This window comes from Euprymna scolopes, chromosome 21 (assembly GCF_053919585.1).
Source record: "Euprymna scolopes isolate OS-2025 chromosome 21, ASM5391958v1, whole genome shotgun sequence".
Classification (NCBI taxonomy): domain Eukaryota; kingdom Metazoa; phylum Mollusca; class Cephalopoda; order Sepiida; family Sepiolidae; genus Euprymna; species Euprymna scolopes.
In genome coordinates, this window is record NC_136502.1 from 110,436,585 (window position 1) to 110,463,277 (window position 26,693).

General features: G+C 34.1%; 2 protein-coding genes across 4 annotated transcripts in view; both read right to left on the reverse strand.

The window, feature by feature from the left end:
* LOC145242986 (protocadherin gamma-A11-like) overlaps positions 1-12,739 on the reverse strand; it is a 284,216-nt gene extending 271,477 nt beyond the window's left edge. Inside the window, exon 1 of the mRNA XM_080106109.1 lies at positions 11,583-12,739. The gene's annotated coding sequence lies outside the window, so the exon portion shown is untranslated. The remainder of the gene's footprint in view (positions 1-11,582) is intronic.
* The window catches only part of LOC145242976 (protocadherin gamma-B7-like), a 516,151-nt gene continuing 502,164 nt past the window's right edge, over positions 12,707-26,693 (reverse strand). For all 3 annotated transcript variants that reach the window (XR_013862831.1, XM_080106087.1, XM_080106086.1), the window contains one exon: positions 12,707-13,137. Coding sequence is in view for 2 of the 3 variants with exons in the window: in XM_080106087.1 (XP_079962213.1) it covers positions 12,770-13,137 (368 nt within the window). In the remaining variant the exon portion in view is untranslated. The remainder of the gene's footprint in view (positions 13,138-26,693) is intronic.

Below are 26,693 nucleotides of genomic sequence, written 5' to 3' on the forward strand. Positions count from 1 at the left end.
ATTTCTATGAAAGTATATTAAAATGAAAAAAAAAAAAGAATATAGATAGATTTCTATGAGTCGTTCTGTTTATTATAATTGATTATTTTTGAAAAAAAAAAAAAAAATTACAGTTACTGAATTGTAAGTGGCCGGCCATACTTATAGGTAAATGTGCACTGAACAGATACCATAATACTTATAGTTAAATTCAAATTTTGATATATCTGCTTTTTTTTATTTTTTTTTTACATCGTTCATTTCTGTATTACGTTTAAGTTATTTTAAACCCTACTCTTCCCATGTTAAATAATAATTTTGAAATAATAACGTTAATATTTCAGTGCGCAGGTCAAAATCTGCAAAAGAAGCGATTTGTGTTTATTTGTTTACGTTGTTATGGGTTAATGTTTATGCGCGCATGCGCAACCGGATGTCGTAAACCGGAAAGTGGGTTACATACATCGTTACAAGGTCATTTGAGTTTTATAATTATATAGATATAAAAAATGTACTTAGTTTTAATTTATCGCAATTTCACGGTTTTCATCGACTATCCAAAGTGTACCACTTTGTATCGAACAAATTGAGATCAGAATATTCCAACCAGACACACTCCTGATGATTGGTGATACCATGTAACTGCAATGAAGCGTTCAAGTACATGTAATTATCATTTATTATATATATATATATATATATATATATATATATATATATATAATGAATCAATGACAAAAGACTATATTCCGAAGTTCATGATGTTGACCATCTTACAATTTATTTCTTTAATTCAGTTTACATTTACAATTCTTGACAGTATCTGTTTCGTAGCACAAAAAAATCAATCACGTAATTATTATATCAATCAGTGAATCTATTATGCCCTTAACTCATCAGAAGAAATATCAACTATCACTTCATCAAAACGAAATAAAATGCATTTGGGCATAATTAAAAAAACCAAAAATTGGAAGAGAAGCTGCAAATTACTTTATGATCTGCTTACTTTACGTCATATAAGTAACGTAAGGTCCTCATAGGTTTCGAAACGGCTAAGCTTATCTTTTGCAAATTTCACACAAAGCTAATTTATTTCTGGCAGTGTTTGTAGATATGTTTTGGACAAGAAATTCATCCGATTAGTATTGAAAATCGCAAAAAATCCGATCTTAAAAATATTCTTTCTTCTCTTATAGATAAAAAATGAATTTTTACAGGAGAATATTTTACGTTACACCGGACCAAGGAAATAATAACATCTCAGCAAATCATTTTTTCTTAAAAAAAAACAAACAAATATATTGTCATTTAAAGAAATATCTCAATAGAGTATTTGACTACAGATGGAATGATCCCATGTTCAAGCCCGGATATACCCCACCATTTTAGCTTTATTTTTCTTAAAGAGTTCAATTTACAATAAAAGAAGTACCATTTAAAATCACTGCAAATCATTTCTTAGTTAGCATATTTTAAAACTGACCATTAATTAGAAGTGACTTTTCCAGGGCATACATCATCAAGCCCAAATATCAGCTGATGTGATATTGTAAACAAAACAGACGGAATTTGATGAACGACATTATTATTATTATTATTATTATTATTATTATTATTTATTTTATTATTATTTTATTTTTATTTTTATTATTTTATTATTCAACAATACAGTTGAACCTGGCAGGGTAACTCGAATGAAGCACTAATCTCATTGTTACTTTTGCACATGCGCAAAATTAAACATTCATAGCTCAAAGTCTCTTCATTTTTAACCTTTCCTATCCTTCTGTTAGTAGCTCAGACAGCTATGATGCTGTAAATGAAAAATAACGACTAAGGCCGAAGCACTTAACGTTCTGGTTTTAATTCCTAAGTCTTATTTTTTTAACAACTTTTGAATCATTATAATATATCGGATAATACTCAATAAAGAATTAGTTCAATAATAAATAAGAACTAAATTAAAATATAATATTTACATGTATTTTACAACCGAGCAATACTGAGCGGCCTGCTATTGCTAGTATATAATTTTATTCAGATAAATAAAATTACCATTAGTCGCTACAATAAATCTACTGTTTCAGTCTTAAAAGATATCGCCAGGTGACAATATACCTTTATTCTTACTCGAGGCCAGACATTTAGTGAAAATTTTCATTAAACTATCTGCCCTCGAGTAAAAACAAAGCTATATTGTCACTTGGCGATATCTTTCAGGGATGAAACAGTAGATTTATTGTAGCGACTTATGGTAATTTTCTTTATCTAAATTGAATGAAATAATATCTTGTTCTTTTAATTGAGCACTATTAAAAACCCTGTTGAAATGAAATCTTTTTTTTCGGATATTTTTAATGTGAAATATATATATATCTTCCAAGTTAGAAAGTCTACAATTAAGAAACGGCGCCAATGAAAATTAAAAAAAAAAGAAGAAGAACAGCACGGAACGACTTGAGATCAAAGTCTTAAAACTAGAGTATAGCCATAACCCTCCACCGCACTGAGATATCTTGACCAGGCTGGATTGTATTTCTCTTTCTTCCCTCCCCAATTCCTTTCTTTGTGGCATCGTTACGTCATTTATCCGTCTTCACAAACTAAATACCCCCCTTGTCCAGGGTTTAAGTCACACCCAGATATTTGTTTTTATATACAAAATGAATGAACCTTCATTTTAGTTTCAGTGTCACCCCTTTTTTCGGTCTGATGAGGTGGATCTTTCTAAATCGAGATTCTACTGAAACATGTATGCACATATGTAACCACTAATGCTTGTATAATAAACACACACACACATTATATATATATATATATATATATATATATATATATTAGCTAGCAGCCCGGCGTTGCACAGTCATACAATACGCTTAAACATGATATTTTAATTTATGCAGATTGCATATGTATTATTATAGAATCTCTATTGACTATTATATATTATGAGGTGAGGAATAATTTGCCCGGTGGACGCAAAAAAAAAAATAAAATAAATAGATAAAAAATAAAAAAGTTAAATAAAAAAAAAAATAATAATGATAATGTCGTTTATCAAATTCCGTCTGTGTTTGTTTACAATATCACGTCAACTGATATTTTGGCTTGACGATGAATGCCCTGGAAAAGTTACTTCTGATTAATGTTTAATTAAAAAATTTGCGGCGATTTCAAATGGTACTACTTTTATCGCAAATTGAACAGATTAATAAGAAAAAATTAAAATTAAATGGTGAGGTACACCCGAACTTGAACAGATCATTTGATCTGTTGTCGAATGCTCTATCACGATTCTATGTCTCCAGATTATAATAAATTTGTTTTTGTTTTTTTAAGAAGAACTGATTTGCTGAAATTTTAATATCTTTCTTGCTGGTGTAACATAAATTATTCCCCTGTAAAATTTATTTTTGTCTTTAAGAGAGAAAAGCTATTTTTAAGATGGGATTTTTTCGATTTTCTATACTATCGGATGAATTTCTGTACAAAACATGTCTAAGAACACTGCCAGCCATATAAATTAACTTTGTGAAATTATATACATCGCACACACAGATACACCCACATATATATATACACACACACACATATATATATATATATACACACACACATTATATATATATATATATATATATATATATATATATATATATATATATATAGAGAGAGAGAGAGAGAGAGAGAGAGATAGACAGATTCAGAGTTACATATCTGTCTCACAAAGACTATCCGATTGTTAAATGATATAAGATCTTGCCTTTCTTTTCTTTTCATAGAATATCCGATTGCTCAATGATAGCATTCAGATTGCAAGAGCCGAAGAAGTACACACTCGTTTTACAAATAGATGCAGATCTATACACTATTTGCAAATGCTGACTCATTTTCTAAGCTCTGAATCCACTTAACATCGGCATTTTTACTCATGAATGAACAACTTTGAGTATAACTTCTGGAATACAAATAATCCTAGTTAATGGTTATCCGAAAAAAAAAATCAATACCTTGTACATCTTACTTATGGAAACGCAAATCCAAGTAAAAATCTGGAAAAATCCAAGATAATGGTTATCGCGTCCATTAATAAATATCCTCTCCGATGTCTATTTGGAAGACTGGAATTTTCGGAATATAGATCGTATTCGCTTTCAGGTTTTATCGTCTCAAGAAAATACTATACGACATCAAATTACCTGATATGAAAAAAAAAAAAAATTATCACCAACATCTGGTTTCTTTTTAGAGACATTTTTCCCCTCTCCCCCTTGCAAACATTATGATAAAGATGGTTTCCAATACAGCCCCGACTACCCGTCAATTCCAAAATAACTTCTATAATGAAATCAGGATAAATGCAATTTCGGTTTCAGAAGTGAATCTGCTTTGACTTCTTTTTATTCTTTCTTTTTTCTTTCTTTCTTTTTGTCCGTGTTTTTGAAGGCGATTTACTTGCAGGCAGTCAATTCTATCGACTTTTGAGCAATTTGGGCCAACCAATTCTTACAATATATTAAGTCAAGATTAAGAATTATGGCCCCCACCCCACGCCTCAAATCAATATGAAACTTGGAAAACATTGACCAATGATTTTGTGCAGAAATCGGTGGACATTATTCACCAGAATATTTACTCAATAAATTAGAACTAAACCACATTGTGTGCATCTATATATATAAAAGCGAAAGTCTATATTCCAAATTTCAAGATCTAACGGTTTATTTCTTTAAGTACGTTGACATGCACCAATTCTTGACAGCACCTGTTTCGTAGCACAGAATCATTCAAAGAAATAAACGGTAAGATGGTCAACAGCTTGAAATTAAGAATATAGACGTTTACCGTTTATTTGTATACTAGCCTGGATGCCCGGCGTTGCTCGGGTGTTTGGAAGTGTGTGTTGAGAAAAAAAAAATGGTAGTAGGCAGGCTCGAACCCATACTGCGAAGGAGGAAAAATATGTGGAAAAAAAAAAAAAAAAAACGTGATGTCTTTGCCGTTGCATCCATCGCCAAACCGGAAGTGGCGAAAGTTTAAATTAAGGCTAGTCAATCAAAAAGAGGGGATGACTTTCGAAAATATCGGCGAAAAAAGCGACCCCTCCTTGTAGAAAAAAAGTCCAGTTAAGGATGAAGGAATTAATGTTTTTAGCCAATTTTTTTCGATATTTGTCGTCCGAGGTAACGAGCTTCAAATCGATACTGATCTCGTGAAAATCCGTTGCCTCTGTCGAAAGTTTTAGGCAGACATACAAACATACCTACATACATACATTTAAACAGGTGAGATTTATGTTATAGATGCTCTGTAGTTACATCGAGCTTCATAAATTAAAGGATTGGTATAAATAAAAGATGAAATACACTTGAATAAACATATTTCCTCATATATATATATATATATATGTGTGTGTGTGTGTGTATTGTTTTTTGTTCAATTTTAAGTAAACACATCAAATGGTCACAGCAATCAAAAAGTTACCGACGGAATCATTAGCATTGTTATTGTGACCATGTAATTTGCTTACCTAAAATTAAATGAAAACATATCTTGTTCTTTTTATATAAACCATTATCGATAACCTCATTAAATTCATTCATTTCTTCTTTTGGATACCTGTAACAAGAAATATATATTTTTTAATAGTGTCTTGGAAGTTTTTAACATTTAAAACTATAAAAACAATTGGAAAATTATTTTGCCAGTAAGTAATTTAATTTCCTCCAATCGCTGAACAAATTTGCTTTTCCGAATTCAAAATAGTCTCAAGTTTTCAGGGATCATCATTTGTTCACCATGAAACACGGTTTCGAGGATTCCAAACAAAATATATTAAATCATGGTTCCCCAGCAGTGTAGATCAGACACCCCTCCCTTAAACACAAGAACAAAAATGTTCCGGATGTTGGATCTAGTATTTTGCTCCAGATTAATTAGGTTAACCTATTCATGCTATAAAAAAAACTTCTTCCTTATATATAGATGTGTGTGTAGAAAAATAGATAGGGTATATGACAGTATAGTATATATAAATTTGTTTAACAGCAGAATCACACCCCTTAAATGTAGAGGTTCCCCAGTTAGATATGATCCCAAATAGTGACTACTTGTGTACAAATGACAATATAACTTGCTTGGGGTGAACAACAGTAAAAAAATAATAAATAGATAAAAAAAAAATATGTTTCATAAATGGTCATTCATTTTATTATTTTATTCAAGTTAGGTAAACAAAATTACCATTTGTCACTACAATAAATTTACTGTTTCAGTTTAAAAAGAGTTCATCATGTGACATGGGTCTCTGTCCTTCATCAAAAATTGATCTTGATCAAGAACAGAGACCCATGCCTCGTGCTGAAATCTATTTTGATTGAAACAGTAAATTTATTGTAGCGACATATGGTAATTTTGTTTACATAAATTGAATAAAATAATATTCAGCCCTATCTAGTGAGCACTATCAACAATCTCGTTACATTACATGGTTTTACATTTGGATATCTTTACCTAGAATATTTATATATATATATATATTTATATATATATATATATATATGTAAGAGAGAGAGAGAGAGGGAGAGAAAAACAGAGTGGGAGGGAGAGAGAAACAGTGGGAGGTAGAGAGAAACAGAGTGGGAGGTAGAGAAAAACAAAGTGGGAGGGAGAGAGAAACAAAGTGGGAGGGAGAGAGAAACAAAGTGGGAGGGAGAGAAAGAGAAAGAAAGAGTTTATGGAGAGTAGAAATTAGTGCTGGGCCAATGAATCGGAATCAGGAGCTGGAAAAAAAATCAGAACTTTTGGCGGTATCAGAATCGGTATCGGAATAATTTGTGCCTATTTTCCAATGATAAAAACGATTCTTTTAATTGTCTTTTTTGACTGATATTGTTTAAAGCAAAATCTTACATTGCTTGTAATAATGGTAAAATATGAAATATTTATTGATTTTAAAGCTACCAATGTAATTAAGTCCTTAAGTAAGAGAAAAATCCAAGTTGTCCTCGACAGTCGTACATCTAAACAATATGATATAAATGCGGCAGTACTCCAGGGATCTATCCTCGGACCTTTATTGTTCCTGATATTCATAAATTACCTCCCTGATAAAATTGTTTCGGAGATGGGTATATTTGTCGATGACACCACTCTCTATATCAGGCATGAGGGGAAAACAAATGAACACATGTCTAAGGAAATGGCAGAATCACGAGAGGATGACCTCCAATCTGTAGTGGAATGGGGACAAAAATGGATGGCCACATTCAATGCTGCCAAGAATAAGCTTGTTTCTTTCAATAATTACAAGAAACCTTTTCCACCACCAATAGCAATGGCTAAGAATACACTGCCTGAAAGTACTTCCTTTAAACTCCTCGCCTAACGTTTACAAGGAACATGAACTGGAATATATACATTGAGAGCATTGCCAAGGCTTCTGCAAAGAAGGTGGGCTCTCTCTACCGTGCTAGAAAATTACTTACACCTGAAAGTATCCTGTACCTCTATTAGGCCACCATTCGCCCATGTATGGAGTATTGCTGTCATATTTGGGCTGGTGCATCTGCTGCTTGTCTCTCACTCCTGGACAGGGTTCAAAAGAGAGTCGCCAACCTGATAGGTCCTGAACTGTCATTGTTCAGCCTCTGTCGCATCGACGAAATGTTGCATCTCTCTGTCTGTTCTACAAATACATTAATGGTGGCTGCTCTGACGAACTGCAAGCACTTGTACCTCCTTGACGTGACCCCCCCCCCCGACAAACCCAACAAGCAACTAAGTCCCACCCCTTTACGGTAGAGATTCCTAGGTGTAAGAAAGCCTTTTAGTCCAGTAGTTTCTTCCCCAGAACAGCAAGACTTTGGAACTCCTTTCTGGGATACTGCTTTTCCAACTGTACTGATATGCAGAAGTTCAAGTGTAATGTGAACAAACATCTTTCTACTCATCTATCTTCATAATGCCCCCGCACTTGCCTTATTTGGGGTGAAGATTGGATTTTTAAAAAAAAAAGAAAAAAAGTAAAACTAAAATCTATAGATCATTCCCCCACAAATGTATCTTTACGTTTGAGAAAATATCTGCACATTTAACATGTACGTTTACGGTAATCCGGAAAAAATAACAACTCTGTTGTTAAATATTTAGAGATTCATAAAGAATCGGAATCGATAATTGTATAAGAATCAAGAATTTAGTATGGAATATTGGATTCGTCCCATCACTAATAGAAAAGGGGATCTAGGGTTTACAGATGTCATTTAGTAGTCCTCACAATTTATGAGCGGGGTTTCTGATAAAGGGGGAAGAATTGCTGTTACTATGCCGGCTATTCTTTTGATTGGATGATATGTGGCGATTTTCAATCCTCTCATAGTATTCATCATAATTCAACTGTCAATCTATTCAGTTCATTAACCCTTACCTTCGAGTGCTTTTTGGCATCAATAAGTAATTAATAAGCAGTGATTTTTTTTTTAAATATATAAAAAAAAAAAAAAAAATCGTAAACACCTACCTTGCTGCGAAACTTAAGTCTTTCCCTTCTTTCAAAACTTTCTCGCCTACAAATTCGAAAATTAAATCATTTGAATAAAAGTGGTGTTCAAGGGTCATCAAAAACCAATTTCTTCCTTTTTTCTTTTCTTCTGTTATTTCTTTTTTATCGCGCTTGTATATTACAATAACAAAAAAAAATTGAATTCTAAATAAAACAAACCGTACTTACGTAATTGTCAGGTTTCAAACAGTAACATATCCAAAAATTACGAAAAACGATGTGGTAGAAAAATAATTATTCAAGAAAAACGGTTCCTGTAAGGTTAGAAACCGTTCGATAAAGTTACATGCTGGATTGAACATTAGGTCACGTGACGCAAGAAAAAGGGGAAGTAACTCAGCTGAAACAATTTGTATCAGACAGAATTTATTCAGAAAAGAAAAATAAACATAACATATATACATTTGTGATTATTTAAAAATAACTTTTTTTAACGGTTTTCAAAATTTATTGCAATTACTTTTCCGAAATTGGTATAAGATTTTCGACAAATTTAAACTTAATTATCTCCCCTGCTTACTCTCCAATTCAAATTGAAACCAAATCGCTAGATTTCATAAATGTATCTTTATGAATAAATTATTTTTCTACCATACATAATTTTGGGATATATTACAATTTGCGACATGACCATTACATAGGTACCATTTGTTTTACTTGAAATTTAATATTTTTTCGTTATTATAATATGGAAGCATTCTTTTTATTTTCTCTTGTCTTCCCTATTCATTTGTTATGCAATTCAAGATGTGAAAACATCGTTCTTTTTTCTTGGCTTTTGCAAAGCTGGAAAAGGTATAGAGTACACTAAAACGTCAAAGCTTTTTTTCACATAAAAGTGTGCCATTATTTTGTGGATCTCGTTCAGTTCATCTTTTTTCTTTTCTTTTTTTTTTTTTTTTTTTAACCATACTAGCAGGACCTGTGTACCGGCGTTGCCCGGTGGAAATATGAGTCAAGTAAATTGTTGACTATGGATAAAGAGCTAAAAAATATTAACACAAAAAACAGGTAGATGGCGGCAGTTGCTAGTGGTAGTCATCCTCGGCTCAAGAACCAATACTGTGGTAATAAATATACGTAAAGTATATACAGAGTGATAGAATTTCTTCTATTGTCAGTGGCTAAGATTGTTGGCACAGTGGATTGTATATGCTCTGTACTGTATACACACTGAGCACTCTAGTTGGGAGTATGACATTTAATATATCATATTTAAGTATAATTTTTTTTATTAAACTAACGATTAAATATGTAAAAAAAAACAAGTATACATATATGCTCCTATAAATTTGGATATTTGTGTGTATTGATATTCATATTAAAAACCTTTTTTTCTATTTATCTAAAAAGAAAATATAACTTTGTTATATATGGGTCGTTGAATTACATTCATCTGCAAAATATCAAGCTAATTTGCATATCCTTTTAAACATTCATTAATTCCCTATTAGTTTTTTTCAGTTTTCTTGTGAGATGATCGTCTTTTGCTATTACGTGTAATTATATTCATGCAGATATTGTACATGATTTATACTTGCGTAATATTTGTGTAAAAGGGGACAAAATGCAAGATGAGAAATAAAAGTTGTATATATTCCTTCATTCTCATTGTATTTCAAAATGTCATGAAGCCATTTTTTTTCTTTATTTGCATTTTTCATAATTCTGGCGTTTCTCTGATGAGAAGCATTTAGCTTCGAAATGCCAAGACCTAAAGAGGTTTCATTCTTAAATTTCCCCTAAACTTTTCCTTATAGTTCTGATGATATAATAAAGTTATATATAATTTTTAATACTCATCGTTCAGTATATATATATATGTATATATATATATATATATATATATATATAAAATGAACTCCTTTTTCCCCTATGATTTTGACCTTAATCGGATTAAAAATCAAGTCATTTCATGTGAATGTAATATGCACAAACTGCAGCACAATATCTGAGGTGTGTTATAGGCATATTACCTCTCCACTTCCTCGATAATCGTAGATTCCTATATTTTTTCTGCTGAGAGTTCAATGCCACAATCGGTTAAAAATCAATGGAAATAGTAAAATCTTTTCTCTCTAATTAATTCCTCCTTCCCTGCCACCACTTACACCGTTTCCGGGATCGTTCACAAGGGACAGTTATGAAGGAACGCCGGTTTGGGTTTTCTTTACTTCATAGGTGCTTAAAAAAACTGGAATGAATTTTAACGTTCCTTTTCATTCTATGCTTTTTACTGGGTGATGCAATTTTTTTCGCTTTATTTCGTTTTGTAGTTGCTTAAAAAAACTGGAATGGAATTTTAAAGTTCCTTTTCATTCTATGCTTTCTACTGGGTGAAACGCACCATGGACTTAACCGAATCGAAGGGTTATTTATGCCATTTTTTTTTTCGCTTTTTTTTTTTTTCTGAACATATCATTTTTTTTTTTTAACATATCATTTTTTTTTTAACATATCATTTTCTCCCCTTATTTTTGCTTTTTGTTTTTCCGATTTCTTTTTTAAAGAAGTTTTATGTTTGTTCGCTGTTTTTTTGGGGTTTGGTTTTTCCGATTTTTTAAAGAAGTTTAACATCGTTTTTTTTTTTTAATATTTAAATAGGGTTATTACTTCACTTATTATTTACTTTACCCCCCCCCCTTACACATACACCTGCAAACACCCGGGCAACGCTGGGTACCCCCGCTAGTGTATATGTACATATATATATATATATATATATATATATATATATATATATAGTGTGTTTATTTATCCTCTTAACTTTAGTTTAATCAAGGCTGACATCTACAGGGTGGTCAAAAAGTCAGGTAACATTTTAAAGAAAAACGATATTAGCAATACACGTATATTTAAGTACCATATAAGTATCAGGCTTCTTGCCATAAACGCTATCCTTTACATAGCCCCAAAGCCAGAAATCAGGAGGGGTAAGATCCCTATATAAGATTATAATGGATCATATTGTTTTTTTCTACCTTTAACATGTTACCTGACTTTTTGACCACCCTGTAGAAGAAAAACTGATACAAACCTACAGGGACTGTTGTTTCTTTTGATGAAAACTTGCTCTCCTTTTTTTGGGTCATGTTAGCATTTAGAGACAGGATTGATTTTGGGTAAAGCCTTTCATTCAGGCATTTACATTGATGTTTTACAAATAGGCAAGTCATACATATATAGGACAGTAAATCTTTAATAACGTTCTCATTTGAACAGGCCCCATTGGGTTAAAATAATTTTATAATGATATGAGGCTGTTTTTCTTTTTTCTTTCAACTTTTCTTTTTTGCTCTGCTACGCATTAAGCTCTCCCACTTACGATTTCCAACAGAACATTCCATATAGTTTTCATGTGTCCACATAAAATCTGATGTGGAGATATATTTTATGTATCGATTTTTAGTAGTCACTTCAACAGTGCTCAATACGCAAGTCGAGTTAGGTATCATAATAAGTTATGATAGTATATGGCAATTAAGCTATGCAGCATATTCTGCATTTCATTCCTGGAGATGAAACATAAAATATTCTGTGTAGCTTAATTGCCATAATTATAAAACCGAAAGGATTGTTAGTGCAAATCTACGCGAATGCTTCTGTCTGTCTATGTTGAAGCAATTTTGAATATTTAAATCTGTTGAATAGATTCGTTTAACTCTTTTCCACTTGGTTTGGCTTAGTTATTTTATACGAGCTCTTCGATTTATCGAGCTAACTACAATCTGTTACCGTTCATGGCTGTTTGATTTGCTCAACATTTTCTTTTTTTTTTTTTTTAATGTTTCCCCTCTCTTCTATCTTAAGATGGAGGAAAACATCTCAACCATCCAATCACTTAAAAACGGTGGACTGCTGAACAATTTATCTATAGGGGGGGAAAAAAACGAGAGAGAGAGAAAAAAAACGGCCCATTATTCGTTATGCGTGTATGAACGAGTGTGTCGGGTAATTTCAAAGCCATATAAAGGAATTGTTTGTGAACAGGTTTAATTTTAGATGAAAAAACTTACTTGCTTTTTTTTTTGTCTTTAAAAATGTGATGATACGGTAGAAAAGAGTGTTCGATACGATTTTCTCTGCAAATTCTGATGGAAAATGAGAATTTTATGAGCTACAAGTAATGGCCATTTTTCTTTTCCTATCTTACTTTGTAAATTTGTTGTTTTTTTTCTGAAATGGACATATTTTTGTCGGACATCAAGTATAATAAACTGTGATTTATGTGTTGGCAATCTGCTCATGATATTGTGGATAGAGTGCTTGCGAGGCTGAAGGATAAAGCTGTGTCTCAGAGGTAAGGCCGGCACCTTCTGATGGGATAGAAGGTTGGGATTGTTGTTGGGTGCCATAAAAGGTATTGTCCACAGAGGCCGGTTTAAGATCAATCCACTGGCTGCAGTCAGGGATGTAACCAATGTTTGGTCTCCGTGAAGACCGATTTGATTCCCTAAAATTTTTTTGTTGCTTTGTTTTCTTACGCGAATTCTTGGGGGGATTTTGTTGTTGCTGCTGATGATGATGATGCTGCTGCTGCTGTTGATGATGATGATGATAACGACGACGATGTTGGTGGGGAGAATACAACTCTGAAAAAGAGAAGAAAAAACGTGCGTTTGTTGGTTGATGTTTTTACGACAGCCCCTTGAGCCAGAATCGGTTTAAATTATCCGATCTTGACTTGGAACAGAAAAAAATTATAAATAACGTAAAATTCCCCAAAACAATCTTTCAAAAATTAACAAATAAAATGAAATGAAATACCATTGATTTTACAAAACTTAAAAAAAAAAAAAGAAAAAATACGCACACATCTACCCCCATTAAAATCAAAACGCTATATCTGTATATCTATAAAAGTGAGAATGTGTGTGTGTAAGGACAATTCTCAACCTATATACTCAACGAATTTTTGATCTACAGATTTGAAATTTGTTATATAGGATATTCAAACGTGTGGATTTTGTTTTTAATCGGTCTACCAAGGGGTGAAAATTGAAAAAAATTGGTACTTTGAAGGGGGGGGGATCGGATTTTTATCTGTTTGTCAACTGTTTCACGACTGCGCATGCGCGAATCGTTCACATTATGTTAAGAATAGGAAGGTTGGAAAAAACTTTTTAAAGATCGTAACAAGTTAGCCTAATGGTTATCGTACTTGACTCACTGTCATTAGAATTTGGTTTCGATCTCAGCTAGAGTATATTTTTTACTTACAAGAAGTGAACTGTTTAGAAAAAAAAAAAGCAATACTCGCATGCACATGTCTCAGCTTCTTTACGTTTTTGTTTTCTTTCTTTTTTTACTTCACATTTTAAAAGCAATTTACGTTACGTTTAAGGCAATATCATCTAGTATGATAATAAAAAATATAACTGATTAAAAAAAACAAAAACAATATATAATTACAACAAATAAACGATACATTCATAGACTATTCCTTATCCTTCCTCCCCTGCCAGACAACTTGGAAAGGAACATAAGATCAAACGAACAAAGCCTCTCCAAAAATACAACTCCTGATGATGATCACGTGATCGAAAGCGCTCTAGAAAGAAATGGTAGGGACAACATCACCCGGTTCCACAATTCATCAGCAGATATCAAAAGAATTGCTCGTCATTTCGAGAAAATCACCCGTTAAGTAAAAAAAAAAAAAACAAAAAAAAAAAACAAACAAACAAACAAAACAAAAACTATATGGTCCCCCAACTGATGCCTTGAATTTTAGGAGAAAAATAAAAATTAGCCCCAAAAGGTGTTTTTTTTTTACCCCTAAAACACCCTGGGGCTCAAGCCCCAGAATTTTCCCAGGACCAAATATTATGTTTCCAGATGTATATCTATGTGATCTTGCTTTTGGGTAATTTTCAGCAAAATCTAATAGTCAGAAAAGATTCTATGTCCTCAAAAGAACTCTTTTTGGCCAATTTTGACTCCTTTTGACCGCCTTGTGACCAACCAGAAATTTTATCAAAAATCCGAGAATGTTACATTTCCTCCCTTGAATAATCGTAACTTCATATAAAATTTCAGAAAAATGTAATGAGTAGTTATTGAGAATTTCGGGAAGGAACAGACGAGAGTGAATCTAAGGTCCAAATCCGACTAAGTTGATGAAAAAAAAAAATAGAAAAGAGAAAACCGTGTCATATTTAACCAGACATGTTTGAATAACCAAGTTGCTGCTTAATATATATATATATAAATAAAATGTGAGAGATGATATTATCGCAGCTCACAAGAGCTATGAAAGTCAACAAATCGGAAGTCCAAGATTCGCGTTTCGCCCTCATTTGGGTTCATCAGTTGAACTAATATTATCTTTAAATGTCTTTGAAGGTAAATTCTAATGGCATCAGTAATGTTTTCAGACCAAATTTATTGTTTTCATCCCTAAATTTCAAAACCTATTTTGCTTCTTTTTTTTTTTTTTTTTTTACACAGTGGTCACCACTTATCAAGGCCCGGAAGCCACTCAGGGATAAGGGTTATTGCAAGTACATACATCATTACGTTAGTGTGGAGATTTGATGAAGTGTTTACTTAAGGGGGCGGTTCATTAGGAATTTGTTAACATTGGACTTGAACACATCCAAGTTGTAGTCAGGTGGGAAGCAGGCAGACGGAACAGAGTTCCACAGCCGTGCAGTTCTAAGAAAGAAGCTTTGTTCATGGAATCTATGTTTTGATTTAGGCACAGATAAAGAGTGGGGGAAATTTTTCACAGTGGATTCGGCTAGACGGGTGTTTTTCGTGAAAGATTGGCGAGGGGGGACCAGAGATTGGAGTTCAGACGAGCACCTGCTATGGAAATAACGATAAAACAAGGATAGGCTCGCAACGTCTCTTCTGTGGGAGAGAGGTTACAGGGTAGAGAAAAGGGCATCCCCCACTAAGCCACGAAGTCTATTTTGTACTCTGTCAAGGCAGGATAGGCTGTTTTCAGCAACTCCTGCCCAGATATGGCAGCAGTACTCCATCCTTGGACGTACTTGGCTTTTATATAGATAGAGAATTGCATCAGTAGTGAGATATCTTCTGGAGCGGTAGAAGGATCCCACCATCTTTCCAGCGACCTTGGCAGCAGACTTGATGTACGTGTTCCACTTCAGATCAGGAGTAAAGGTCAAACCCAGAAGCTTGTCAAAACACAGGGCCTCTCCCAGACGAGAGCAATCCATCGCAATTGATGCTAGATGGTGATCAGAGCGTTGATGATGTAAGAATAGGAGTTTGGTTTAAGATGCATTAAAGGTAACCAGCCACGTCTTCCCCCATTGAACCACGCGCTCGAGATCAGAGGAGATAGAATCAGAGAGAACTTTGTCATTTACAGCCTTTGATGTGTTGCCGTAGATGGTCGTGTCATCAGCATAGATGTCAACGAATGATTTAAGTATGTGTTTAGGGAGGTCATTGATGTAGATATGAAATGGAGTTGGGCCCAGGATTGACCCCTGAGGGACTCCAGCATTAATACTGCAGGCCTCTGATTTTTGTCCATCGACCACTACTCTTCTGAGCCTATCGGAGAGAAATGATTTAATGATTGAGAAAACATTTCCAGTTATACCGTAGCTGGAAATCTTGTGAAGTAGACCCTTATGCCATACCTTGTCGAAGGCTTTTGATATGTCAAGAGCAATTGCCCTAAAAAGGAAGCCTTTGTCAAGAGATTCACTAATTCTGTAAGATATAACCATCAGCACATCTGCGGTAGATCTTGCAGAGCGGAAACCATATTGTGTGTCACTAAGAAGGTTGTTTCTGCTGAGGTGGTTGACTATTTCTCTATTTAATATGGATTTCAGCAACTTACTCATAACACACAGGAGACTTATTGGTCTGTACTGAGAGGGAGATGACTTATCACCTGAATTCTTAAATACAGGGCAAACTGATGAGGTCTTCCAGGGAGTCGGAAAGCACTTCTTAAGGCAGCACTTAAACAGTTTTGTAAGTATGGGAGCAAGTTCTGGTTGAAGCTTTTTTAACACTATAATTGGGATGCCGTCAGGGCCAGTTGCTTTACTGGAATCAAGGTTCTTGATTAGCTTGGCAACCTCATGCACGGATATTTGTATGTTACCTAGTGTGTTCTGTGTTATAGGAGGAAATATGGGGAGTTGATGGCCTTCGTAGCATAGGGTAGAATTAGCTGCAAAGTTCTTTGCAAATAGTTTGGCCTTGTCTGACGCTGATGAGATGACCTTTGGTCCATTGATAATGGTTGGGATAAAACGCACACTTCTGTTCAGGATCCTATTTGTTATTTGCTAAAACTGGTGGGAACCAAGCCGCTGATCAGCTACCTTGGATGTCAACTACATTCTTTTTGGGATTGTTAAGTTAAACTAAAAATTTTATTAAACATTCCTTTCTTTCAAAACATTCTCTCAGCATACCTTTTTCTACATAACAGTTAACAAAATAATAATAATGTTAGTTATCTAGCATTTTAACTTTTTAATAACAATAATAGTCAATTTTCTTAAATCGACGATCAGCAAGGCAACGTAATGTCGCCAGGACATGATCTACCAACAGATTTCTATGACAATAAAAATATGGGAGTGTGAAACATATGTTGATCATCATTCAATTTTGGGTATCGTCGGGTTTCCCTGCTAGTTTAAGTATGTAGGGGAAAGTCTGTACCTCTACAGTTTAAATCCCGTTTTTCCGTCCGTCATGCTCAGCGATGCCAGGCAGTTAACGAAAACTGCTGAATTATGCTGAGCGATGGAAGTCAAAAAAAAAAAAAAAAAAGAAGCTTTCATAAAAATTACTATTTTATTTTATTTATTTTTTGTGATAAGTTTTTTTTTCTTGGAATTAGTGAACAAGTATTTCTTTTTTGTTTTTTATTTTTTCGCTGTTTTTTTTTTGCATGAAAAGTTATTTTTCTTTGAATTAATGAAAAAGTATTTTTGTTTTAAAAAAGCACAGAACAATATTTTGAGGGATATATATATATATATATATATATATATATGGTGCCATGGCACAAAGAGATCCAGTGTCTATACTTGCCATTACTGCACCTCCAACCGAAACTATCGGTTACGTTTCATTGTTTCAGGATACACCTCCGATGGCATTTTTGTGCCTCTCTTCTCAGTTGCCAGCAGCCAGTTTTCTTGACAGAACACGAGGGCCGTTTCCAAAGACTTCATAATAGCTTCCAGCCTGGAATTGTTCAATTTCCTTTCTTGTCACAAGAATAAATTTTGTTGTACTCTGTCTTTTTTCTTTTTTTTTTTTTTTTGAAGCGCAATCAAACCCTTCCCTTTCATTTTTTTCTTCCAATTTGGTGTCGTCTGCTCGCTTCTTTTTTTGTCACCTGATTTCTCCGTGAATAAGTTCACTCGGTAATTTCTGGGCCAGGTTTCGTTGTTTGTCGAATGAGACTCACAGAAAAACAGGAATTAAATGCAGAAGTACCAGAAAGTCTTAAGGAAAACAAACATTAATTTACTCAGATTTAGTATAATAGACATTTTCATAGATTGGAAACAATAATGCAAGCAGCATCAGCACAATGGAGATTTGCTAATTCAAACTTATCTCTTAACTTACACCCATTATAATTTCGTTCTGCTTTTTTATGAAGATAGGACGAGATTACCAACCAGGTGCTGTTTTAGAGTTAATTCATTTAAGGGGAAGAATTTAGATTAGACCTATGAACCTTTCCTAAAGTGAGATGAAAATTCTGCTTTCATGTTAAATGACAAAACGATAATTCTTAAAGATAATCCATTTCATGCACGTGTGGGTCTTTGTACACACAAACACACACACGTGTTTTTTTGTTGTTGTTATTGTTAAATGACATTGTGTGTATTTTTATGATGACTGGAAAAACATGACTTTCAATACATGCTTGTGAAGACCAATAATTCTGCATTATTGACTGCATGCTATTACGATAAACTGTGTATTTGTGGGAATCTCTAAGTGCAGACATGTGCGCATATTCTTAGATATTCATTTTGTTAAATGTATATTTGTTTTGATAATGCGGCGCCACTTATCAAGGTAACAAGCCACTTAAGGATAAGCATTAATAAGAGATTGTAAGTTGAATGATGAATAAAAATGGTAGCGGCTAGACATTTTTATCCTCAGGCCACCCCCCAAAAAAAAATCAACGTAGATTAGACCATTCCTGTAATGATCTGGTTCCTGTTGATCTCGGTGTGATACTAAATCTGTGCAGTTCTAGGAGGTCCACCATCTTAGGCTTTGCCTACTCTCTTTGAGAAGGGATTAGTTTATTGCTAAGCGCCTGATGCGCCCTTATCGGGGAATGCCAATGGGGCTGGCCCGGCACTTTTTGCAGGTCAAATTGCTTCTTCTCGGGGGCGCCGACTTCTCAATCCCACTTTCCGACTCTGGTGTCTAAGTTCTTACAATGAGAGATAACCAAACAGTGCAATAAAGGAATAACAACTGATTATTTATAAAACGATTTGTGACACATTTTTGACATTGATTTGAAAACGACCGTGATTATTGAACACTCTCATAACAAAAAATGATCTGCCAAAATCTCCACAGAATGTCTTATTACAGCATGTAGGCGATTCATACCTTGTTAGACATTGACAGAGCAATGCCGAAAGGTGTGCTAGTCGACGATTATAATGATTGTTATAATATTTGCAAAAATAGAATGTTATCATAGCAAAATAAATATTTACAGATAAAATTAGTTATGTTAAGATGTTTTAATAGAAAAGAATGTTAGAACACAAACAATTTTAAAATAGGTTGACCTCTCTTTGTGTACAGCACAATCACATTGACACACCGGTCCACACCAGATCACCGAAGCTCAGCAACGTTGAGACTGTCCAGTACCAGATGGGTGACCATTTGGGAAGTCGAGACGCTGTATGTACCGCAAGGTAAAATACCAGGTTGAGAAACTGGCATGGTCTATCCTTCTCTCGAGGGTAGATTGGACTCTGTTAAGCCGTGGTAGGCACACCGTCTAGTGATGGCGTTATGATAAAAAATACCCTTGATAACCCTGGCGAAGCATCAAGTATTCAGCTACCGACAAGATTTAAATTACACAACAAACTCGTGTAGCGAGTTCAATCTCGGCTGCGGCCGCGCTGGCTGACTGGCTGGATGGATGGATGGATCCGTGTGTGTTTACATGTATGGCACATCATATATGTATTATCGATGTCTACATTATGTATATAGATGTAGATAGTATCCAATAGTGTATGTTTCTATATCAAGGAAACAAGAACAATACAAGTACTATATATATGTTATATATAATGTAGAAATATGTTGATTCAATTATATTTCATCTTTTTATTTATACCAATCTTTTAATTTATAAAGCTCGATGTAAGTACAGAGCATATAATAAATAAATGACAAAAAGTCTATATTCTAAAAACATAATTGCAGCTTGTCTCCCAATTTTCGGATTTTGTAATCATGCCCATATACATTTATTTTCTTTTAATGAATTGATAGGCGCTTTTTCTTCTGATGAGTTAAGGGCAAAATAAATTCATTGATTGATATAATAATTTAATGAATGATTTTGCGCTACAAAACAGGTGCTGTTACGAATTGTGCATGACCATTTGGGAAGGCTAGGAGCTGTATGTACCTTCTGGGAAGGTTGGGCGTGGGGCCAGCACCTTCATTTTGAAAAAAAGAACTTCTTGCGACAAAAGCATCTACAAAGTTGTGGATGGCCTATGCCCCTCCAGGGGTTCAAGGCGATGGATGGATGGATGGAACTCGAGAGTCAGACGTAGCTTCATGTAGAGGGCACTTAAAGTGGTGTGTAATTTAGGTAGAGCTTGAAAAAGACATGTATGATTCGATTAGTCAAGGATCAGGAGTGAGAGAGCAGGCAGAGTCCGAGTCGAGAGAGGTAAAAAGACAGAGGGGATCAGAATGTGTTAGTCTAGGGCCAGCGTTTCAGCTTCCAATGGGGAAGCATCAGTAAATAAAGTTGCTGAAAAGACAACTCGAGATTTGTTGATTCATTGGAATGAATCCTCTTTGCAGCTTTCTGAGGATCAGTCAAACAAGACTAAAGACGGACCAGGTAGGTTTCTCTAATTGGTCCGATGTTAAAACCCCAAAGAACTGTTATTTGTCCGTTTCTGTTGTAAATGTTACATGTCCTTTATTAAACTGTATCAGTTATTATATCAACACTGTCGTAAGTGTTACACATGCATCAATTCAACGAACAATAGAAAAACTAGATTAAACGAACACACGTATTTACACACGTCATATAGATGAGTGTGACACGCATATACAAGCGTATATACATTCTACATACACACATTCATTAGAACATTTTATATCACTAAACGATGCACAAGTTTAGACACGTACATAATATATACAACAACCTCACATAAAAACCGTTATCAATGCTGTATTTAATAAACAAAATCACAAGCAATATACTTATTCTAATCCTCAAAAACGTTTTTTTTTAAATACATTATCTATGTCTATATATATAAATGGCCTTGTCTGTCTGTTGCATCCAGTTATTTTGTAGAAGGTTTTTATTCTTTTATTCTTTTTTTGTAGAAGGTTTTTATTCTTTAAGCTCTTTGTATCTTCAATCGTTAGTTTGTAGTGTTTGGTTTGGTTGTTTTATAGTGGATTTAATTGTTTTTCTTCCCTCACCTGCAGAACATGAATGAGTTTTGCAATGAGAGAGAGAAAAAGGGTTACGGTATTAATGTTTGGTACATTTTAAGTAAGGAAGTGGGGGAGATAGAAAGGGGAAATGGGAAGAAAGAAAAGGGGGGAAGGGGGGTTGTTTTTTTTTGTTTTAGTTTTGCAGAACATGATTAAGTTTTGCAAAAAGAGTAGAAAAACAAAAGCATCAATGATGCCACCCAAGTCACACAAACACACACACAATATATATATATATATATATATATATATTTACTTTTAAAATCACTACTATATATTAGGCACAATATAATAATCAATAGAGAATTGGCTCTATAATAATAAATATGAAATCTGCAAAAATTAAAATATCATATTTAAACGTATTTTACGATCAGGTAACACCGGGAGACCTCCTAGTTTATTTCTAATGATATTTATGTATTTATAAATTTGTTTTAGTCATGAAGTGTACACTGGAGAACTTACACCCTAACTCAGAACTACTCTTTCTGGCGCTCCACTTTCTTGTTGCACCACTTATTCCGCAATCAGATAATATTAAACTATTTGTTACTAATGGCAAATAATATATTTCTTTTCATTTATTACCTAGTAAGAAAACCGATTTCGTTTTAGTTGCTTAAAACTATGCATTTCTTAAAATAAAATCATATAATCTCCTCTAAATAATACTTTAATTATCCTTACTATATAAACGAACGCAGGAACCAAGACCTAAAGACAGTGAGTCAGGTACGACAACCATTAGGCCAGCTTGACAAGATCTTCAAAAAGTGTTTTCAAACCTACTTATTTTTAACATAATAAATCTGTCATGTGAACCATTCACGTATGCGCATTCGTGGAACAGTTAGCAAACAGATAAATATCCGACGACCCCCAACCCCCCAGGTACGATTTTTTCAATTTTTACCCCTTAACAAAGCTTCGTTTTTCTGGATGAACGCCGATTAAAAAGTTTTCCACAATTCTGAATATCCTATGTACCAAATTACAAGTCTGTAGATCGAAAAATCCATTGAGAAGTGTCCTCACAAACATACTCACTTTTCTCCCCACACACACACATATATATATATATATATATATATATATATATATACGTGTGTGTGTGAACGCGTTTGCATGCCAGTAATAGATAATTTCAAAACACTGCGTGCAACCAAAGAGTTCTGAATCCTAGCAAATTTCTCGCGATAGCAAAATCCTTCAGGTGCAATCCTTTCTTGAAAGCGGATGCAGTTAGCAATGGCAATGTAAATTAATTTATGAACAGAATTTTATTTATTGTGGAATCTTGTGCGACTGCTTCCTATGCCGTTCAACGTTCTTTCACTTTTGTCCTCATTCATTTTCTTTGGTTCTTTATGTTTTTTTTGTTTTTACATCTTCTCGATGGAAGCTATTCCAACACGTTCAAGATGGGCTCAATGAAAACTATCAAACCTTTCAAGTTCATCTTTTTTATTATATCATTTTATATGAATTCATAGATGACTATATATATATATATATATATATATATATATATGTGTGTGTGTGTGTGTGTGTGTTTGGTATTCATAATACATATACAAACACACACACACACACATTATATACATACATACATTTATATATATATATATATATATATATATATATATATATATATATATATATACACACACGAGCTTAAGGCAAATTCTTTGTTCACTTTCATAATTTAATTTTTTCACAAATTTGTATGATTTCAGCATACACACACGTGTGTGTATGTATACTAATATATATATATATATATATATATATATATATATATAAAAGAGAGAGATTAATTATTTATTTGAAACGCTATTCAGTTTGTATATACTAATCGTAATCGATTAAAAAATCTTTTCATAAATAAAGTTTTTATATTAATTTTTTTTTAATCTAAGCTCAATGTTTGCCTTTTTGATGGGTTTCCAGAGTATATATAGTGTAATTCAATAGTTCTCCAAATTCCAAATATCAAGTCGTATGAACCATGTAAGTTGCTCAAAATGGTATTTTTTAAAAATGTTTTACGTGACTAAAAATGCAACAAAGACATAATTTTATAGACTTGTTGGTCATAAACGAAATAATATTGTAATCGTTGCCTTTTGAAAAGTAATAATCAACTGAGAAAACTTGGTATTAAGAACTTTGAGAACTATTATATTACACTATATATATATATATATATATATATATATATATATATGTCTTTTTTTTATAAAGAATCTACTACTTATCAAGGCCCGAGGGCCACTCGAGGATAAGAGTTAATCAGTGTACAATGGTCAAGGGGAACATGTCAGTCATCAATAGTAGTAGAAATTTGATAAATTGGATTACTTAAAGGGAACTTGTTCATGGTGGACTTGAAAACAACCACATTGTAGTCAGTTGGAAAGCAAGCAAATACAGCAGAGTTCCACAAGCGTGCAGTTCTAAGAAAGAAGCTTTGTTCATGGAATCTATGTTTAGGTTTAGGCACAGATAAAGAGTGGGGTAAATTATTGATAGTGGTTTCAGGTAGATGAGTGTTTTTCGTGAAAGTCAGGCCAGAGGGGACCATAGATTGGAGCTCAGATGAGCACTTGCCATGAAAATAACGGTAAAGCAGAGACAGGCTCATTACGTCTCTTCTGTGAGAAAGAGGTTGCAGGGAAGAAAAAGGGCATCCTCCACTAGGCTACGAAGTCTATTTTGAACGTTGTCAAGGCAGGATAAGCTGCTTCTAGCAGCTCCTGCACAGATGTGGCAACAGTACTTCATCCTTGGATGTACTTGGATCTTATACATGTAGAGAATTGCAGCAGTAGCGAGATATTTATTGGAATGGTAGAACTATCCCATCATTTTCCCAGCAGCCTTGGCAACGGATTTGATGTACATGTTCCATTTCAGATCAGGAGTAAAGGTCAAGATCAGAAGTTTGTCAAACCATGGAGCCTCCCCAAGATGAGAGCCATTCATTTCAATTAATGCCAGACGGGGATCAGAGCCTTGATGATGGAAAGATAGAAGTTTGCTCTTAGATGCATTAAAATTAACCAGCCACCTCTTTCCCCATTGCACCACCGGCTCAAGATCAGAGGGGAGAGAATCAGAGAGAATTTGATTGTTTACGGCCTTTGAAGTGTTGCCATAGATGGTAGTGTTGTCAGCATAAATGTCTACAAATGATCTTAGAATGTGATTTGGGAAATCATTAATGTAGATCAGAAAGAGAGTTGGGCCTAGAATGGATCCCCGAGAGACTCCAGCATTATTGCTGTGAGCTTCAGTGATATAACTGTTAACACATCAGCTGTAGATCTAGCAGAATGGAAACCATATTCCATGCATGTCATCAGGTTATTTTTGCTGAGGTGGTTGACTAATTCTCTGTTTAACACAGATTCTAGCAACTTACTTATGACGCACAGGAGACTGATTGGTCTGTATTGAGAGGAAGATGAGGAATCACCTAAATTCTTAAATACTGATGAGATTTTCCAGGGTGTTGGGAAGCAATTCTCTTTAAGACAACGCTTAAATAACTTTGTAAGTATGGGAGTTAATTCTGGCTGAAGCTTTTGAAGCACTATAATAGGAATGCCGTCAGGACCAGTTGCTTTATTGGAATCAAGGTTTTGATTAGCTTGGCAACATCACGCACAGATATTTGTATGCCACATAGCGTGGTTTCAGACACAGGAGGAAATACGGGGGTTGGGTGGGCACCAGATTGCATAGGGTAGAATTATCTGCAAAGTCAGATTGAAGGGAACACCTTCATTCGTCCCATTTGCTACAGGACATGTCTGAACATCGAGGATTGTGTTTACAGGGGCCTGAACCCTGGTGCTGTATTCGTGTGTATTCATAGTGAAGGTTCGGTTGCGCATTGCATAAAAGCATGGGGCGCTGCACCATATGCAGTTCCACAGTTCTCCGCTAACAAAAGCTTGTGTGCCTTCCCATCGTCAATTTAATCTGATCATCTGCGAAGCCATGTTGTTCTCAGATCCACAACATCAGTTTGTCGGTGAGTGCAACCGGAACTACTGTTACCCATGGAATAACAAGATTGATTATCGAGGTTTACTCCTCTAGATCAGCCGTGTTCTGTTTATGCCTAACAATAATAACAGGGTAACTATGCAGAGACAGTCATTCGCTATGGAGAGGCTGTGCATTGTGCTTCACATAACTCTGGGATGCATGGAGACCAATCGAGGGACGCCTGATGGCCACTCAAAAAGGTACTACTTTTCTGCGTAATATCCTTTCCCTCATTGATAATCAAAGCCTACTTTATTTAAAAATTATTAAAACGAACTTCTTAATATACTCAGTCATGGATATGTGAGCAACTACATGAAGGTCAACTAATTTGCATATTCCTTTGAAAAACAAAGGTTTATTATTTATTAATTTTTTATGGTTTCTTGTAAAATGATTCCTTTCATTTCAGTATTATGCTTAATTCTATTAATGCATAGTTTCTACATTTTGTATGATTGCGTAGAATTTAAGGCAAAAACTTTCTAGCACACGGAAATATTTTTATGTGTATCTATATATATATATATATATATATATATATATATATAAGTGATCTTGGTATGTATGCAAAAAATCTGTACCAAACTCCTCTCTGAATATTTGGTCTAGAGAGTTGAAATTTGAAAAATAGTATATTTTGACCTGTAGCACACTTCCAATTTAGTTTTAGTCTGTAAAATTAGCTATTAAGGCGTTAACTATCCAATGATCATGCGTAGATATACATTGTTCGCTTGAAATCGCTTAATTTGTAGTCCTTTTATCCATTTGGGGATGCTAAGACTTCTGTTCCATCATGAATGACAGAACGAGAACAATCTACTCCTTTGGATTAAATAAAGGGTTCAGTTCGATATTTCATACAGATCTCCGATTTTTACAAGATGCATCTGAAGAAGATCGAAGGTTACATCAGCCAAAACGTTGTGAGGATAACACCCAAGATAAGAGATATCCAAATAATCCAAATTTCATTCTTCTTATTTTTTTTCATGGAAATCGCTCCAGACAAGACACGAAGCAACTTGATATAAAAAGCTAAAATAAATAGTATTTCAAGGTCAAAAACTTGCTGATAGAATAGATTCTGACCTACAGAACAGCAATTCTTCCCTCTTTGTCAGAAACACCGTTCCTGGAATGTGAGGACTAAAGGACAAAACAAGAGAAACGAGAGTTATGTGGTCGCAAAAGTAAACCCAATACGCAACCACAGTGGATGACCCAACGGCTGACATTTTTTGCTAGTGTATATCCATTCATTTACACCACGCATCCGTTTATTCACATTTAGGAAGATCTATTTGAATATATAATCGTTTTTGTATACATATATTTTTAAGTGTGTGTCTTTAGTTATGTGTTATGTTAT